General features: G+C 45.5%; 1 protein-coding gene across 2 annotated transcripts in view; it reads right to left on the bottom strand.

The window, feature by feature from the left end:
• The window catches only part of LAMB3 (laminin subunit beta 3), a 318,725-nt gene that overhangs the window by 108,386 nt on the left and 191,134 nt on the right, over nt 1-19,205 (bottom strand). For both annotated transcript variants that reach the window (XM_085647191.1, XM_085647190.1), the window contains exons 9-11: nt 15,357-15,477; nt 12,541-12,729; nt 5,720-5,875 (exon numbers count right to left, since the gene is read on the bottom strand). In XM_085647191.1, the coding sequence (XP_085503317.1) occupies nt 5,720-5,875; nt 12,541-12,729; nt 15,357-15,477 (466 nt within the window). The remainder of the gene's footprint in view (nt 1-5,719; nt 5,876-12,540; nt 12,730-15,356; nt 15,478-19,205) is intronic.

Genomic DNA, 19,205 nt, shown 5'->3' with positions numbered 1-19,205 from the left:
CTGAGTCAGAGGCTGCCGCTCGTGTTAACAATAATTTGCTTTTTAGTGTAAGCTGCAGCACGCACCGTGCGATAAGATGCCTGCCAGTAGTGTTACTGCTGAATTAGTTAAATCTCCCCTTGCCAGTTTCAGACTACCTTTAAATGTAGAAAGTTGATGATGCTTTCATTGTTCATAAACCACTTGGACACCTGCACCCGGCGGGTGCCACTTTCTGCACACTCGGCTCTTAGACTCAGGCAGGTCTCAGCATAGGGGCACAACGCACAAAGGCGCAGCCAGAGCTGCGTCGGTGGGTTTTTGGTAGTCTTAAGTTTAAGGCGTACAAAGGCTCCTTCACGGAGGGCTAGCAGCTGCCACTAGAAGGGCTGGAGTTATGCCGAGTGTGACATCCAAACTTTGCCAGTGGTGTGTCCAACCTTGAATGTGCAGATAACAAAGTGTATTTGAAAAGCGCACATTCACCCAATTGTATCTTTGCGCTGAATAACAGATGTTTATCGTTACCAAACTCAATGGAACTCATTTTATCGACCTCAGAAGGATAAAAGGTCCGCTGGGATTTGAACCTGTAACTACGAGAACACAGGCCCCCACAGTGTATGTATTAATCTACCCGACCCGGCTTCAGTTACTTAAGGGGGCGTGGACTAGGGTGTAAACAACTAGGGTGTAAACAAGGAAGCAACAGGGCCATGTGCGTTTGCGGAGTGGATAGAAGAGGGGTGGGAAAGGCACAACGCACCGGTCACAAAGCCTTACCACTGACACTGCGCACATGTAGGGTCTGGGGACTCACTCAGCCAGGAGCCTGCCAATCTACTCATTCTGGAGATTTTTTGGGCATAGTTCGGAATATTTCTGTGAAACCACAAAAAACGAAAACATCGGTTCAATCTCACCAGTGAAATGTAAACCTCGCAGACGTAATCTATAACTTGTTAATGGAGACGTCCGGGAATATCTTGTGAGGACGTTGTCCGTTCATTGCCTGTGATGTCATTGTGGGCTCTGCTGACGTCTGATCCGGCCAGCATTGAGTACAGAGACGTGCACCCTGGCACAAACATTAACCACCTCGGGGTGAGAGGGGCTCTGATGCATTTCCCGGCAAGGCCTTGACGCAGGAAACAGAAACATTCCTCCAATCAGACGCACACACCTTTTTTGAGGTTTCCAAAAATGAACGGAGACCCCCTACTGTTCAAGCAATATCTCCTAGGATGAATTGTGCTATTGAAAACCTAGGATTCCAAGTCGAAAAACGCTTTTGTCCGATTCCATCTCATAGATTTGCACATATTTGTCCTTTATATAAAGCGCTTGGTCACAACTGGTTCTGGTAGTCACTAAATGAAACTACAAATAAATGATCAACGCAACAAAGAGTAACGAACGGTAGCTGGGCCGGGGGCCCTTCCATCGGTCTGCATTAGCGACTCCTAGTTCGAGAGAACCTGTTTTTTTGCTTTGCATCTGCTGCTTTCAGTTTGGTATTCCTGTTTGAATCAGATAATGTTTATTGAAAGCAGTGACGCCAATGACGAGGTACACTAAGTGGTGGACTGGTGAACATGATAGAAAAAGTGGCCATGTCATGCTGAAGTCAAACAGTAAGGAAGGTGTTCACTGTGAGTGAAATATTTAATTTGAGTTTTTTTGACCTGTGTTCATTTAGAGGAAACCTTCTCTTTGTGCGGCTTTGTTTACATTAGTTATAGGAACTGTGAGAACATTTACCAAGCCAATTAAAACAAGCACTGGCAAAGCCAATAAGTCTCGGCATTGAAACCTATTGGCTTTGCCAATGCTTTTTTGCTTTGCCAATGCTTTTTTTGCTAGCCAGTCGAGGCAGAGTAACAATATTAAAAGCGGCGGCTTCGCTGCCGGGCAGGAATAAAGCTGCCCAGAATGATTCATCACTGACTTTCATTCGGCTCACATATCAAGTGCCCATCAGCCTTTCCAAGCTGCAAGGATGCAGTCCACATGCAGATCTCCCTTCCTCCCCTCATCCCAGCAAGCTCTTCCTCCTGGCAAGGCCGACTAAGCTGTTAATCATTTAGGGGTCGAGATCATGAGGGCCATATCACGAGATGAATAAAAATATCACAAGGTGAATAAACTTATCATGAGATGAATAAAAATATCATGTGAATAAATATGAGATGCACGACGTGAGGTACCATGAGATGAATAAAAATGAACTTTTTAAAGTGCCAATCTGTAACTTAGTTTGGGATCTGTGACATAAATAGACATTTTTATTGTTCCACTAACAAAAGATATGTTTTACAGATTATTTCGCCCTTTACATAGAAGTTTCTATAATAAATTTGTATTTATTGAACATGTCACAATAGGTCTACCTGAAATGCCCTAATGCAGCACAAAGAAGTACAGTTTGACACACAAGGACATCAACAATGTGTGGGTCAGTTTAAGGGAGGTGATGAACGATACTGGTTGTCACGTGATGACAAACAGTGAAATTACTCTTGAATCTCTCGGGGGCAATTACCAGCTTTAGAACTACGGCATTGTTCTGATTGCTGCCTCAGTTAAATAATCCTCTTTTGACAGTATTGTCACAAATGGCATACCTTGTATGTCCAGAGTCTTTCCCACTTTCTCATTAGAACTTAGAGAAAGGCAATATAGAGTAATTTCATTTAAATGTTGGAGGTTCCAAATCAAAATATATTAGATTTCTGGGTGGTAGGACAAAGTGGTAGGTGGTGGGCTGGGCCGCCGGGGGGGCCCTTCGATGTGCTTCGCAGGGGGCCCCCCTCAAGTTTCGTTACGCCACTGGCTTTTCGAGGAATTCATGCAGGGAGGCACGGAATGGCCACCTTCTGATCTGGGCATGCTTGGAGCATTTAGGTGAAATCCCCATTTGACGCCCACAGAAGCAGCTTATCTACGGCACCACTGTAGTATTACTACTGAAAGTGGCCAGTTCATGTACACTTCGTGCCTGGGGTTCCCTTCCCAGTAACATTACCATGTAAACCTTTTCCTCGAGCGTTCACCTCGACATTGTGTCAAAAGAGCATTCATTACCTTGTTTAGTGGTTCCTGTGTGATCTGTTAGATCTAGGGAAGACCTTTCACAAGTGACTGAACATTGAAGCAAGAAGCCCTGGACCCGCACACACTACTCATGTGAGTAACGATGCCACCAGGAATCCATTAAATCATCGACAGCCTTCAACAAACGGGCACTCATTCATTTTGCCCTAAAAATGTAGTTATTCACTATACATTAGTTTCCTTGACGCTCAAGTCACACAAAACTTTTAAAGGAAACCCATTCCAGAATGGCCCGCAAGCGTGACAGGGTAGGGCGGGAGAGCAATGGTAAAGCGGGTGGAGGGGATGGGTAAAAGTAAAGGCCCCTGAGCTGTGAGAACATTAGGAAGGGGAACAACAGAATAGGTGGTTTTAAAAACACACAACAAAAAAAGACAAACAAAAGTCATGTGGAATGAAGAGGGTGGGTAATGCAATGTACAAGCCTATGGGAAAGCATGTAAGGGTGAGAAGCAGCAGATGGGGAGATAGCAGGGAAACACATGCACTCTTATACAGTGCTAAAATTTTAATACAAAAATAGAGTCCCATCAGCTAAGCAGTGGAAAGGTATGGCTCATCCAGTCAGAACACGTGAGGTCAAATACAAGAATAGGTAGGAAAGCCATGAAATCAGGAGCAGGGAAGAAAGATAGACACAAAGCTATCCAATCCTGAGCAGGGGCTGATTCAGAGCCCAGTCTGTTTATACTGGAAACATTAGGTCTGGCCAACACACAGAAAAGCTGTATGTAATCAAGACCTAACAAGAAAATGCTCATGCAGCACTTAAGCATTGGCTGATTGTCCTCTATTCCAGAAAGCTTTACTTGACCCAAACAATCACAGCAACTATTGCTCCAGGGCAGGACTCCCACGGTACTCACAGCTCAACCCCACGCCCAGAGAGAAGCTCACGATGCCCTACATGCACACAGAGCACATTTAAAGAGGTTAGCAGGAAAAAGAGGAGGTGAGGGTAGTGGAACCCAGAATCCCTATAATAGAGATTTCAGGGTCTGAAATTGTGAAGGTCATGACACAGATAATTCACTTTAACTCAACTCTCTCTACACATGCAATCGAGTTGCTTCTCTCAATTGCCACAGAAGCTAGTAAGGTATATGGTGCTGTACAAGCAATACAAACACGAACATGCATTAGAAGTTCTGCTTCTTGGCACATTGTTCAGTTTACTTGTTCCACCTTGAAGAGCCCTTGTGATTGCCTGAGTTTTTCCTGAGGTACCCTGATAAGCAGCTTTGGTTCCCTCTAGGTGTAATGCACCTCTGCCTGACATGTAGGACCCCGTGAATGAAATGTCTTTCTCAAACGTGACAGGTACGGACCCCCCACGGCTAGTTGTGCTGCACACTTGATGCTGGGCTGATACATTTAGCAGTTGAGGGTGGAACATGTCATTCCCTTGAGCACAGGTGCAGGGCCCTCCCTTCATATGTGAGGTAATCCTACCTGCCAGCATGTGTGAATTCAAAATGAAAATATTGTACTCAATCATGGGCAGCCACGAAGCGTAAACATTAGTCTAGTGGGTGGAGCACCCTTTACAGAAATCTATGCATATCCTGCAGATCACAGGTATATACTGTTGCAGGGCTGATTCAGAATTTCATCTCTCTGAACACGATAATATAGTGTTATTGAATTGGGGGGGGATGATATCACCTATTTTTAAAGGCCAAGAACATCATTATTTGGCTTGTGTGCTAATAAATGGGCTTTTGAAAAAATTTAATTTTTTTATTAGGAGTAAACTACACTCTTTGGCTAGAAAAAACAAAGACATAAAAAGAAAGAGAATTGGCAAATGGAGGGCACATTATTTTAGGAAAACATTGATGAGACCAGGACTCTAAAACCTGATGTCACCCAAATTAAAATGGGTGACATCATAGTCCCTAGGAATGTTCTTAGTTAGCGGTTCATGAATGAAGTTTCTTTTGAGAATATTTTGAAATAATTTGTAGGCGGTGCCCCAGGACCATATGGCTCGTGTTATCCTGGGCAAAGGAGATATATGGTGTCTCTGTGCTTTCAGAACAGGATGAGCGCTGAAGCATATGTGATTAAATACAGAAATTTCACAAAGAGCATGAACACCTAGGGGCATATTTATGAGCCCCGTTGCATCGCTCTTGCAACACGCAATGTGGTACAAGAGCAGCGCAAGTGAAAAATTAGATTTATGAAGCCACGTAAGGCCACCTTGCGTGGCCCTGCGTGGCTTCATAAATCTTGAGTAATGTAACACAGGGCCAATATGTGTTGCATTACTCTGCACCAGAGAGGCGTTTTCATGGGTGTTGTGTGGATATTCCCACACAACAGCCGTGGGTTTTGACGCATTCCAAGATTTAAAAAAACAGGTAAATCTGGAATGCGCGAAAAAGATACGCCTCCCTTAGGAGAGGCGTAACGAGGAGAAATATCTTTATTTCTCCTCGCTTTTTCCAATTCCAAAGAAGAAAAAGCCTCTTAGGATTGTTTTTGTGCGGAGAGTTGCCTCAATCACAAATGTACAATAGAAAATGGCAATGCTATTGTGTTGAAACGTAATGTTTCAACACAATTTTTAAAGTTTTAAAGTTTCTTCTCTGCACCTCTGTTGTAAGTTTGTGATACTCACTGGTACACCCCTGTGGGTTTTCTGCACTCAGCTTGTAGAACCCAACTTTGCAGCGGTCGCAGCGTTCTCCCTCCGTGTTCTCCTTGCACAGACATCGGCCACCAGGTGGCTCGCAGTTTCCACCTCCAATACCACCTTCGGGGTCACAGTCACATGCTAGAAAGAAAGAAAAAAGAATGTCAGAGAAAGCTTTTATGAGTTCAAACCACAAAACAAAATATGTGATTGTTAGACATACCTGTAATGTTATTATTCGGTGTATGTTGAAGACAACTATGTGTAAATAGTGTGTCAGAAATACCCTGGGCTTCATGTCGAGTTTAGCAGAGTGGCAGACCCATCACAAATTGACAGGGCTCCAACTTGGTGCTCCCACACCTGATTTAGAGGTGGGGGAACCACTAGTTTTTCAATGATGGTGCCTCAGCTGGCACGGACATTGGAGACCTATGACTGGTGGCTCATCTGCCACGTGGCCACTGCTCTACGCACATTGGAAGACTCTCCCCCTAATAAGAACGTTTCTTCCACCTTTCATTTTTCCTTCCCAGCGTCCCAAGCTCAAAGTTTGAATCCTGCAGAATGAACCCGCATTGGTGTTTATTTCTGAAGAACAACAAGAAATGCAGAGCAGACCAACATAACAAAGCGATCCTCCCAGGATTACAATTTTGACACAACTGCTCCTGCCATTCCTTACCCAACCACAGCAGTCACTGCACGAACAGCTGTCGGGCTGCAACAGCTGGGGCAGAGGTGGAGCTTCCACCAGCCTGAAGCTTGGCAGCGCACGTGCCATACTTTGATTAACACACTTTCGATAATTACACATTCCAACATTTTTAATAAGACAGTTTGAAAAAAGATGATAAGGTCTGAACTGTCCAGCCCACATTGTGTCCCCATTCTTGCCTTTCTACTATCCCTGCGCCTACGTGGTCCACAGTTTAACCCAGGCTTTCTTACTGTACTTCTCTACATCTCAACAAGCACTTCCGGTGCAGTCTCTAATATTCCTGTTGAGATTGAATTCAACGCATTCGAGGTTCTTCCAATGACGAAATATATATCTTTGTCACTTCTTTGCCTCCTATCCACCGATAATATCATAACTCCTAATCCTAGAAATACTCCTTCCCTAAAATTTGATTGCCACTTCTAATGTGGACATACCTGAAGCTTTTTGTCCACCAAGATCATCTCTCTCCTAAGTCCATTGTACTACCCTTTTCTCGATTTTTACCTGCTCAGATTAATAATTCAAATACAGTACAGTTCCCGCAGACTCTTTTTGGTTGTCAATAATACCCATAGTGACATGACCACCATAACTGGACGTACTACTCCTGCATCTGGAAGTGTGCCATTAATGGGTGTGTGACAACAAATCTCTTTTCCTACTGTGTATACCTCCACTTATTACAGCAGAAAACACCTCTGCGTCAAGGTATTCGTTGGCATCCTTTAAGCCAGGATTTCGATTCCTCTTTCTTTTCTAGTTCTTTTCTAGTTCATTCTCTTCTTTCACTCCCTAACATCCTATAACATCCTATACATTTATTCTCTAGCATCTTACCTGACCGACTTCACTTTGAGAATCCTCCACCTCTCCAACCACTCAAGAAGTTTCTGGACCTCTGGTACACAATGCCACAATGTAGTAGCATTTGCACGCAATATCAGGGAGACTCATTGTATGGAATTGGACTGCTATTACTTGACTGGGCACTAACATTCAGAAACATGTTAAACGAAGGGGCAAGCATTTATTGACATGTTAACTGACGTAAAAAAAAAAAAGAAGCTCGGAAGGCGTCCTGCATCACTTATCTCTTAACGTCTTAATGTTTTCAGATATTGTGCAAAAAAGGAAAAAACTTGATAAAGTCTTTTCTAAATCCTAAAATGGGTGTTTCTCTAACATGTGGAAGTGTTTCCCATTATTACATCTGAATAGATCACTGATTAGACTGACATTTATTAGGTGTGATAGTTTTCAAACATGGACTTACAGACATTCATGCCCTCACCCCAGATCTGACGTCAATGTGATTAGTGAACCAATATTTCAGTCAGTTGTCATGTGCACCCTCTATCTGGCCTAGGTTGATATTAAAACTCAAACAACAATATAGCCTTTTAAGCCATGCTAAAACTTTCCTTGTTGGTGGAGTTTTAGTGGAGCATTTGTATGGCACTCCTAATATTCACAGATAAGAGACTAAAGGCATAAAAAGACTGTCAAGTCTAGCATTCTATTTCATTCAATTTCAACAGTCAGGTAACTTCCTTTGTAAACTTGACTTGTCAAAGGCAGTAATAGCAATCATAGAAGGCTTACTACAAGGGGTGTGAGAAGTTGGCCTGGCATATGCTGGTCACTAGTTATAGTGGCCACCTTGCACCAGTCCAATTCGACTCTTATGGTAGATAGGTTTAAGACAACCTTTTAAAGAAAGCTATCCTAGTGGTAGCTGTGGAGAGCAGCCTTCAGGCTAAGACTCAGAGGAATGTAAAGCAGCTTGTTTTACCTTATAATCTCTTGAATTACCAAATGAAAGGACACCACACAGGTATATATATCAAATATATATGTATTTATTACTAGACACACTCTACTAATCTCTTTATGAGATTTGAAGTCAGGAACATATGCAAATATCAACGTTTCACAATAAGTTAAGCACAAATATGGTTAGGGCCCTAGGGGCGTACCAGACCATATACTAAAAATGAGGTTTAGGAATGTCGACTTGCAAGGGGACAAGGCCTAGTGTCTTTAGAATTGCTGGGGCCTCACAAATCCACCCAAGGCAAGTAAGTAAAGGACCCACGGGAGACGCGTGCAGTGTGAGAACACAGCCACAGGTTCCCGATTGATTTCAATGGAGCAAGTCGCGGTTGGATTTTTAAAGTTTTAGGGTACTTCTAGAGAGTCTAAAAGCAAGCCACTTACAAGGTAAGCAGTTCGAGGGCCAACACCCACAGGAGCACTGGAGTGCATGAGTTACCTCACCCAGAGAAGCCGGGTGCATAGGTGTCTTTTGGTGTCGGGTCGAGTCATCGTTTTCAATGGAAGCCGAAAAAGTTTTGCTGCTTGTGAAGACTGGAGAAGTGTCCGGTGGAATCCAAGGCTGGATTTAAGATGAAGAAGACCTGAAAGCAGAAGGGACAGTGTGCACAGTCACTTGCCAGTGACCCGGGCCAGGAAGATGGATGACCACGGAAGTGGGGTGATTTCAGGTGATCGAGGGTGTTTTGACTCTTCAGCCACGAGGTCCAGGAGGCGTCGACAACCTCCAGGAGCTGGATTCGGGGTGTCCCACAAAGTCTGCAGCTTACTGAGGTGTCGGCAACCGGATTGGAGCCAACAAGCCTTAGCAACAGCAAGTCTGGTGGAAAGTGAAGAAAGTCAGCGGTGCAGACCAGCAAGGTCTGAGGGACTCACCCAGTGAGGGTAAGTCAGGGCAGGCCTGGAGCAACCAGGGGAGCCCTTTGGTTTGATGAGAAAGTCTTCAGGGGACCCACAAGCCAATGGGCAAGGGATCGCGAAGACGCCTCGTGAGGATTCGCTTCAAAGGAGTCCACGGTCACTCGGAACAAGGTAGGCCTCTGATTTTCAAGGGAAATCTTGCTGGAGACTTGGACCATACGTGATCCAATGCACAAGTTCGTAGAACATCGTGAAGGGGTTGCACTCGACAATAGTGCACGGTACCCGGGTATTGCTGTTCCTCATCACTCGTGGGGTCCACTCGACTCAGTTTGCTGGGGACTCACAATGGCCATCGAGAAGTCAGGAAATCCACTTCCGGGGCTGCATGGACTTAGGACTCTGGCAAGAGCGGGAAAGTTTGTGACTGTTGATTCAAGTTTTTGGTGCCTGCCAAGCAGGAGAGTCACTCCTTGACTCCAAGGGAGATTCTTCAGTCTTCCAAAGGTAGTGGAACGTCGAAGGGCCAGGATTCTTCTTGTAGAGCATAGTCCAGGGATATCTGATTTGCAATAGCAAGGTTTCCCTATCTTACACTAAAGGAAAGGGAGGGACTAGCTCTATGACCACTCCTATGGGAGGGTCAGGGGAGCGGGTGGGTACACCCACTTCCCTTTGTCCAGTTTCGCGCCAGAGCAGGGGCAACTAGCCCCTGAACCTGTTTGAGCTGGCATATGCACAGAGGAGCCTACTGCTCCCCCAGTGCAGGACTTCAAAGCACTCTAGGAGTGCACCCACCCAGCCCCAATACACTAAATCCTGTCTGGAAGGTAGTGACACCTCCCTGGGACAGGATGCCTATTGTTGGGCCTCCTCCACTGCGAGTTTCAGTGAGCAGCAGGAGGGCAGCCCAGTGTCTGTGCTGGTGGCATCCATTTTGTGATGCCAGGGTTCTTTCAGATTTCTACTGTGTTTCCACAGTAGGTACATGTCTTCCCCTCTAGAAGGTTGGGATCATACTCCCACACCAGTATGATTCTAAGTTGTTTGACACCAAACACGACATGTTTTGATGCAGTCATTCCAAAGTTAGCATTTACCGGTAGGTTATAATGCACTTAAGAGTATATGGTTTAACCACATGCACAAACAGCCACAGAGAATAGACTCTGCCAGCTGCAGAGGGGCCCTGCTCAGGCAGTGGCACACCCTCACATTGTAAACCAAGCACCCTGCCCTCAGGATTGATAGGGCGTGCCTTAGGGGTGACTGATAGGTTTATATGTGTATGTAAGGTGAGATATAGGAACCTATACCTCATTGAGGAGTGCTAACACTACCTCACCCAGGCTGCAGTAGCAGGCATGTGGTGTCAGATTTATTCTGCTTCCCAGGGGTGGCATAATACATTCTTCAGCCCCTGGTAGGCCTGTGAAGTACCTATGCCCTTGGTACCTAAGGTACCATATACTAGGAGCTCATAATGTACCACAGTATCCAATCACTGGTGCATCTAATATGCACTCCAAGTTGTTTAGAGATAACAGAGAAACTGGGTCCCTGATTAGCAGGGACCCAGCCAGACTATAGCCAGAAACCAGTGTTAACATCAGAAAAAAAGTGGGGGCAATATCCTACTCTCCTACAATGGGTGATAGAGGGAAAGGAACTCAAATACAGCTTTACACAGTATTATCAAATCTATGACTCTTCTAGACACTAGGGGCTTAATTTAAAGGGCTGTATGGAATGAAAATGACTCCATGAATCAGCGTCCACACCACATACGTGTTTTGCTCCGCCTTACACCCCCTTCCTGCTAGCATCTATGCAAACTCGATCACACCACATGTCATCATTTTTGACCCCTAAGAAAATGTTTGCAGGCATCCATGAGCTAGATGATATAACTACATGTATTTCTTTATTTTGTTATTTCTGTGAATCTGGTCAATACAACCAATCACTGTCCACGTGAAATGTTTCTCTCCACAGGCAGCTGACTAACTGTAGTGTCATTGGTTAGTCTAGAATTGTTAGCAACTGGTTGCTAGGAGCTGAGACGATCCTCAGAATTTGGGATATAGCTTTGGTGAAATTTTCAGTGAAGTGCAATGGAAACATATTCTTTCTCCATCAACCTCGACCTATTAGACAGTACAAAGGCAAATACAAGCAACTGTATAATCCCACCCAAATGCACTATTTTTGGAACTCGCTTACATCCACTGTTCTGTCAGCAAGAAACATGTAATGAATTATTCCCTGGTATCTGCCGATTGTAAACTCATCCAAAGAATATTCTGTAATCTAACCTTTGGGCAGCTCTTCTCTACTGTTACGAATTACCACAATAAAGAAAATGTTTTAGATGGCACTTGCTACTAGAGTGTGAATGGGCTGGAGCATTTTAAATAACAGGTGTTTCAGTTACACAGTTCAATGGTATTCAATGAATTGATCTCAGAAGGATGAATGGCTCAGATGGCCCTGCTAGCATCAAACGTATCACCTTTATGGGCATTACTCACTGTTCTATATCCCTGACAATCTTTCCTTAGTTCATGATATAGGGCTAACCGTGGTAAGATGAAAGATAACGGTTAACAGGTCAAATAAGGCGAGGCAAAGATTTATTTTAATCACTAAAGTACAATATGAGACACCAGGGTGAGTGTTAGTGCTGGAAACAACCATGCAGGTTTGTCAAACTATGGTAAAAAACAGAGCTATTTACAGAGTACTTCATTCGACTACAGATTAGAGTGACCCAAACAAATGATCTTCATATAAACATTCTCAAGCGTCTATGACAAACTCAGGCAACCTCATAGGAGCACCCAATCAGTAGACAGCAAACTAGAAGTAAATGGATACAGTGTTCAGAAAGATCTGTGGTAATGACATAGCAGCACACTGGCCAATGGGATACAGCTATCCAGGCCAGCCCAGTGCGTCTCACCAATGGGACAACATTTGGCAGGAGGGTGCTTTCATACAGGCAGGGGTTTATTATACAGACTTGAAAAGGGCTCCATGGGGTGTGACCTCTCATATGTCCTGGCCCTCTTAACTCCACCACTGGTGCCCCAATTGTGGGTATGCAGAGGCACACCATAGTGATGGGAAAGGTGGAAGAATAGAGAAAGAGGGGATGCAGTCTTATATTGTGGCAAAGTTGCTGACTGGAGCACGGAAGACCTTGATTCCAATCACAGCGTTTCCACTTCAACAAACTGAGAAAGAGGGCACGTTTTCTTAATCGCCATGTGCCCTTAGAAACAGACTACAACCTAACTACTAAGCGCTACTTAAATAAACTGCACGCTTAAAGTGATAACGATATATATTTTTTTAATGAACGATAAGAGGCAGAAATAGCACTTACACACGCAGGCGTCACGGTGGCCAATGTCGCGGAGTGGGTTGCGGTAATAGTTGGGCTTGCACAGCTCACAGTTTTTGCCAGTTGTGCCACCACGGCACTCATCGCAGACACCTCCGCTAACCCCTCCATTGGCTCGATAAACAGCTGGGTCAAAATGGCACTTCTGGGAATGGTTGTTGCAATTACATTCTGCAAGAGAAGAGAATAAACTGCCTTCTTCACTGAGAGTACATTTGCAATGTATTACATTTAGCTGAAGTTTCACAAAAGACCACTAGATGGTAGTACGAGATCAGTAATAAAACTTCGTTGACCGACGAATAAACTGCGTTAGGACACTTTCGGAAGTGAGGGCATTTTAAATTCGAAGCGGCACATAGAACACCACACTCGTGCATTTTTCGCATTCCTCCACACTCTTAGGACACAAACCCTTCTTGGACTCTGGTTACTCGATTTGCATTCCGTCTTTAGTGTGTGTGTGTGTGTTTTTTTAGCAACACTAACTAAAACAATGTGTGTGTGCGTGTGTGCGTACACGCACACACACACACACACACACACACACACACATATACAATTGTTTTCTAACGGCTCACATTATTCCTAATTGGAAGTTTATTATAGTCATAATTATGTTTTTGTAAAGCGTGATTTACAGTCGTCTTTATATTCCATTATTGGGACAGCCTGCTGTACATATGTGCCATATACGTGTGCTTGCTCGTTCACGCATCCATTGACAGCCTTAACTATTCACATGCCATCTCAAGACAACCCATAACACTATTCATCCCTTTAGCATAGTGTCAATATACCCAAACGTGGCAGTGACACAAAGTGACAAGAGCAGTACCACAACACTGTTTAATTCACTTTCCAATTTTACGTGTGAACTATTTAAACATAAAAGATTATCTGACCAGGAAATGCCAATGAAGGGACACATTTACTATTATTTCACACAACTTATAAATGCTGCTCTGCTGCACTGTGTGGAAGGAGAAGAGCCGTGTCTACAAAGATATGTTGCTGCTGTTCACTTCCCAAGCGCTGGTGGTCGATGCTGACTAGCGCCACTCATACACATTTGCACCATAGTGCAAAATAGTGTGAGTGATCCTAGCAGAGGTGTGAACTGGAAGGGTACCCTTCCAGTAGAAAACACTATACTTAGATTAACCTTAAATTTTTCCCAACATTGTATGTGTGCTGTACAAGGTAGCAGAGATTTAGAGTTTGAAAAGTTTACAAAAACATAAAATATTTCTTCTACTTGGCGCCTTCCTCGAAAAGCAATAGCTTTTTTCAGCAGAGCCTATCTACCTTTGTTAGTAGATTTGGATCGAAAACCATGGGTAATAGAATGGGAATGCCCATGGCCTACACATAGGAGGCCCGTGTGATGCAACGTGGTGCAAAGCAGCGCAGAGCACTATTTTGTATTACTTTTAGGCAACTTTCTAGGTCACAACAAGTTTTGACCTGGACAGTAAATAACAAGTCAACACTTTGCACTGGTCTGCATCACTTTTGGCAATTTTGCAATGGGGGAACATTTTGTCAAATATGGCCCAAAATCTGAATAAAAATTGCACATTCCAGTTGAAGTAAATGTTGATGCCTTTAATAATTTTTATTGTGCTGCTGCTTAAAAAAAGAGCTTGCGTTCTTAGACAAATGTTAGCACCCTGAATGGAATGTCAGGAGCAGGCCAGTCTATCAGAATGCGCTTTTTTAGGACTGCAGCTAAACTTACAGGCCCACACAGGTGGCCGAGGGATAAGGGTCTATTTTTTCCTGTTTTTCGGTTGAGAGATAGCTACTGCTCCAGCAGTGCTCCCTGTTTTTGTGGTGCGACTATATCCCTAAATTACAAGGCCTACAAAAAAAGTACTCGTGGGCATCTTCCACCGACGCAAACATCAGGTCATAAGAGACTTAGCCCTGCTCTTCCGTTGAGCACCATCATTTTATTGGACACCATGACATTGTTAGATTTTGCTTACACTCTTTTACAAACATCGGCTATTTTAAGTGTTTCTGTCTAATTTGTATATTGGAGTCCCAATCCACCTCATGTAGATTGTTAATTATTTTATGTACAATTTGCCTACTGTAAATTACTCAAAAGTTTTATTTTAACATGTGTATTATTGTAACTGATATATTTTCTATACAATAAACCATTACATAAAAACCTCATTGAGCCAACTCAAAGGGCAATAATGGTTGTAAATTATCTTCCCCTCATTATGGCTCGTCATCTGCAATTTGGGCCCATACTTGTGGGGAAGGAATTTAAATGATATTAATGCCCCTTCTCTGGTATGTTTGTAGGTAAAATATGTCTTGTGTGAGAAAGGGAGGGAGGGAGAGAGAGAGGGAGGAAGGGAGGGAGGGAGAGAGAGAGGGAGGGAGGGAGGGAGAGAGAGAGGGAGGAAGGGAGGGAGGAAGGAAGGAAGGAAGAAGAGGGAGGGGAGAGGAAGAAGGAAGGAGGTATGGATCAAAGAAGTCAAGGAATGATGGGAGCAAGGAAAAGATGGAAGGAAGTAAGATAGGTAGAGAAGGGTGAAAAAAGAAACGAATGGAGAAGGAATAGATGGAAAAGAGGCAAGAGGGAGTAAGCAAGTGAGTGAAGTAAGAAGGAAGGATAGCAAGACGGAAGACATGGAAGAAATTAGAGAGAATTGAGCGATGAAAGCAGGGAGGGAGGAACAAGAAAGGAGGGGCAGGTTCAAGAAGTAATACATATGTGTAAAATTTAAAGTAAAAGTTTGACTCTCAGTAAGAATGTGTCTAAAAGCTGTACATACGGCGGCATTCATTGGTATTTCGCGCATCAGCTGGCTTCCAAGGCTGATCGTTGTAGAAATCCGCACAGCGCTCACAGTTGGGCCCAGCTGTGTTATGTTGGCAAGAACAAATTCCGTACACCTGGAAGGAGGCAAAAGAAAGTTATCAGGAGGCAACTGTGTGCTAGCAGAGATACTACCCAGTGCTGTTACCTACTGCAATACCCGGGAGCCCTGACGGAGGATGCTCCCCCTCTAGCCAATGACGACCCTACTCCTAGTGCTCTTGACGCACATCCTGCGCAGGGTGACGGATGAACTGTTGCAGAAATCTGGGGGTGGGGGTTGTGTTTCCATGTCCCCTTGCTTTCCCTTCTCCCCGGGCAGCCACTCTGATCCCTCTTCAACGATACCCCACGCCATGTAGATTGGTTTGTATGCCTGTTACACGTGATATATGGGAAGCGGTCACGCCTTGGGTGATGTATAATGCATGGGGGGACTCTACCTGCGGGTCCCCACGTTTACATTGAACGCTTAACTTGTGTATTGCCCTACTGCCAGCTGTTCCTGCCCCTTGTCCCTGCGCTAAGACTCATGCTATTATATGTATTGCTGTTCACATGGCCCCTGGAAACACAATGGATGCGCTGCTGTGATGATTTATGACTTGAAATGCCACTGGACATCGCTTAAGGTTATTGTATGACTGTAATGTTTTGGTACAAAAATTCAATAAACAAAGTTTAAAAAAAAAAAAAAAAAAAGAATATGTATACAATATTCTGAAAAAAAAATAAAAATAAAAAACAAAAAAAAAAAAAGATACTACCCAGTGATCCCAGAAGCGTTCTCTAACAAGCATTGAAAATGCAATAGGACGCGCCTTTGATTAAGTTAAAGCCATTTGCTTTGCTAATGGTATTGTATAGCAACGCAAATGGCTTTAACTTAATGAAAGGCGAGACCCATTGCATTTTTAATGCTTGTTTCCGGACTGCAGTGACAGCGGCACATCGATGTGTGCGTTTCACACTGCTCTCTTCTCACTAGTGGAGAAGTTACGGCATGAGGTCATGCCAGGTGAGCGTTGTAGGGGAAGGGAAATCCTGTAGAGAGTCATTTTCTTTCTGGATTTCCCTTCTCTTTTTGAAACTCAGGAGCAGCAACATTGTCGTAGTGTCTGACACCAGAGCTGTAAGTGGAAGTTTTTTCAATATTAATATACAAGCGATAGTTGCCACCTATTTATCATAAGCAACTAACAACCATTGACAAAGCCAATATTCCTAACTTGTTATAGGTATGATGTCTCCCCCTCCTGTAGGCTCCTTTGACTGTCACCTTCCACCCTTTCCTCTTCCCCTCCTAATAGGTTCCACTTTCCACCTTTTCTGCTCTTCTTCCCAAGTGTACTTCTCGTGTTCCGTCTATCCCCTCTGACGCCCTACCACTGTCCGGAGTGTTCCCATCTCAGGATGTCTGCTCCCCTGACACCGTCCCTGACCCAGGCCCCCACTCTTTCCTTTCCCCGTCACATGGGCGCACTTTTCACCTTTCAGCCTTTCCTCTTCCCTCCTCAGGGGTGCCAGAGTCTCACCTTCTGCCCGTTCCTCGCCCCCTGCCACGGATTCCACTCCCTCCTTCCTTTCCCTGTGCTCTGGGTGCCAGTCTCACCTTCTGCCCTGCCCTCTTCCCGGCTTCCACGGATGCCACACTCACCTCCTCTACGTTGGTGAATGCGTGCATACCCATCGCTGCCAGCCCCTCGCGAAGCTCGTTAATGTCCACCCGGCTATCCTTGTTGGCGTCCAGTTGGTCATAGAGCCGGGCCCAGAGCAGCTCCTTCTCGGGGTCCCTGTGCAATGCTAGTGCCGCCACCCTATCCTGGCTGGCCAAGGGTGACAGGGCACCCCCACTCGGGGGGTCTCTGCCATCCTGACACCAGGCTATAGGCAAGAGGGCTCCGATCTTGGGGTGCATGGTCCGCTGATATCGAACTGCTGTGTGTGCGGGTCCGTTCTCCGATCCTGCCTAGCTGGGGCACCACCCCGATGTCAGCACAGTCCAGTTCTCGGGGTCACTGCTTCTCTGATACCCCGCTGACCTCAGCACAGTTCTGTTGTCTGTGTTCTTGTTCCGCTGGCACACTGCCACTGTCTGAACAGTGCCCGTACCCAGGTGCCTGCTCCACTGGCACCCTCCTGGCCTGTGGCACGTGCCAAAGGAGGGGTGCCCGTTCTCTTCACCGCGGGTTCGACTCTCCATGTCTGCCATGCTTCTCCAAGTTCAGTCACTCCTCGGGCGCCGGGGCCCAGGGTTCCTCATGCCACTGCCGGGGTTACAGGCACGGTGTACTACGGTGGCATGGCTCCGGTGCCACAGTCCAGTCCCGCCCCAGCTGCTGGCTCCTGAGTGTTCAGACTGGTCTAGGTAGTAACTGTCTGGGTGTAAGGCACCTCTGGCCACTATGCTCCTCTGGGTGCTTGGTGTTCCTTGGGCTGGATGTTGCCTGTTGTGACTGCTGTCCTACTGCGAGAGCTGGGTGTAGCTCTGGACCTGCTTACCTTCTTGCCGGCCTGCCTTGGCTTCTACGCATGTCTTGCCGGTGGGTGCTGCTTAATTTGAGTGCTCCTGTTTTGGTTTCTAGGCGCCTCTTGGGGCTGGGCGATGCCGACACTTGGTCCGGATTCCTCCTGTTTCGTGATTCGGTTGCTGTGCTCCACGGCTTCTCTCCTGCCTGCTGTGCGTGCGCTCAGTTGCCCAGCCTGCTCCACTGGCTGCCTGCTCCCTTGTGCTGCCTTTCCCAGCCTGCTCTGTTCTCTCTGAAACCCGAGCCTGGGCTGCTGTTACAGTCTGGTGTCTGCGCCCGCCCAGGATTTCAGCGTAGGGGCGGGAGGGTGCGAGCGCTCGCCTGGAGTGCAGGTTGCAGCTGGTATCCAGCGCTCAGCTACCGTACACTGCCCCCTGGCTGCAGCCCCCACTCCATGACGTATTTGCTCGGCTTTTTGTGCCGGGGACGACCTCGCCTGCCAAAAGGTTTCTTGTCTTTATGGGGCCATGTGTTTGGCCTCATAAAGATAAGAAACCTTTTGCGACGAACGCAAAGCAGGCGAGGCCGTCCAATTGGGACGGCTCAGAAAGCCGTGCAAAGACGTCACCGACACCTCTTTTCCAATGGCTGGCCACGGTTTAGCATAAACGGTGACGCCAGCCAATGGAAAAGAGGGGCGGGGCTTAATGCCCCTTACAGAAAACACCACATCTCATTAAATCTCGCCAGCGAGACTGCGCATGCACACAGCCTACGCCAGGCGAGACATAAAAACAGTTACCAGAGGACACAGGTAAGTATGAGGAGGACAATGAAACATGTAAAGTCTTCTTGTCTAGATTGTCATGTCTAGGCGTGATTATAACCTTGTAAAGGGGCAATGCGTTCCTCAAATTTCAAAATATGAGCAATAAAAATCATATGACAGATTATTTAAATAGTAGACACAACAAATTCACATTTTAATTTTATGCTCCTCTTTAACATGCAAACGAACAGCACGTAAAATTAGGTTGGACCATGATCAAATTTTACATCTTAAAAACACAGGGGCAGATTTACAAGAAAGTGACGCATCTGTAGAGATGCGTCACTTTCCCTGCGTCACCATGCAAAACCCTTGCGTCACCATGGATGCGCCGTATTTACAATACGGCGCACCATGGAGCAAGGATTGACAGATGCGTCAGAAATTCTGATGCATCTGTTGACGGAAAAGTCAAGCATTGCTGGAGTTGTGTCGCAAGCATGGCGCAACTCCAGCAATGCATGTTGCAGCCTATTCCCAATACACTGCGTCACTCCTTACGCCTGCT

Source organism: Triturus cristatus, chromosome 3_2 (genome assembly GCF_964204655.1).
Source record: "Triturus cristatus chromosome 3_2, aTriCri1.1, whole genome shotgun sequence".
Classification (NCBI taxonomy): domain Eukaryota; kingdom Metazoa; phylum Chordata; class Amphibia; order Caudata; family Salamandridae; genus Triturus; species Triturus cristatus.
The sequence above is the reverse complement of the archived record's forward strand: the minus strand, read 5'-3'. Positions and strand labels throughout refer to the sequence as shown.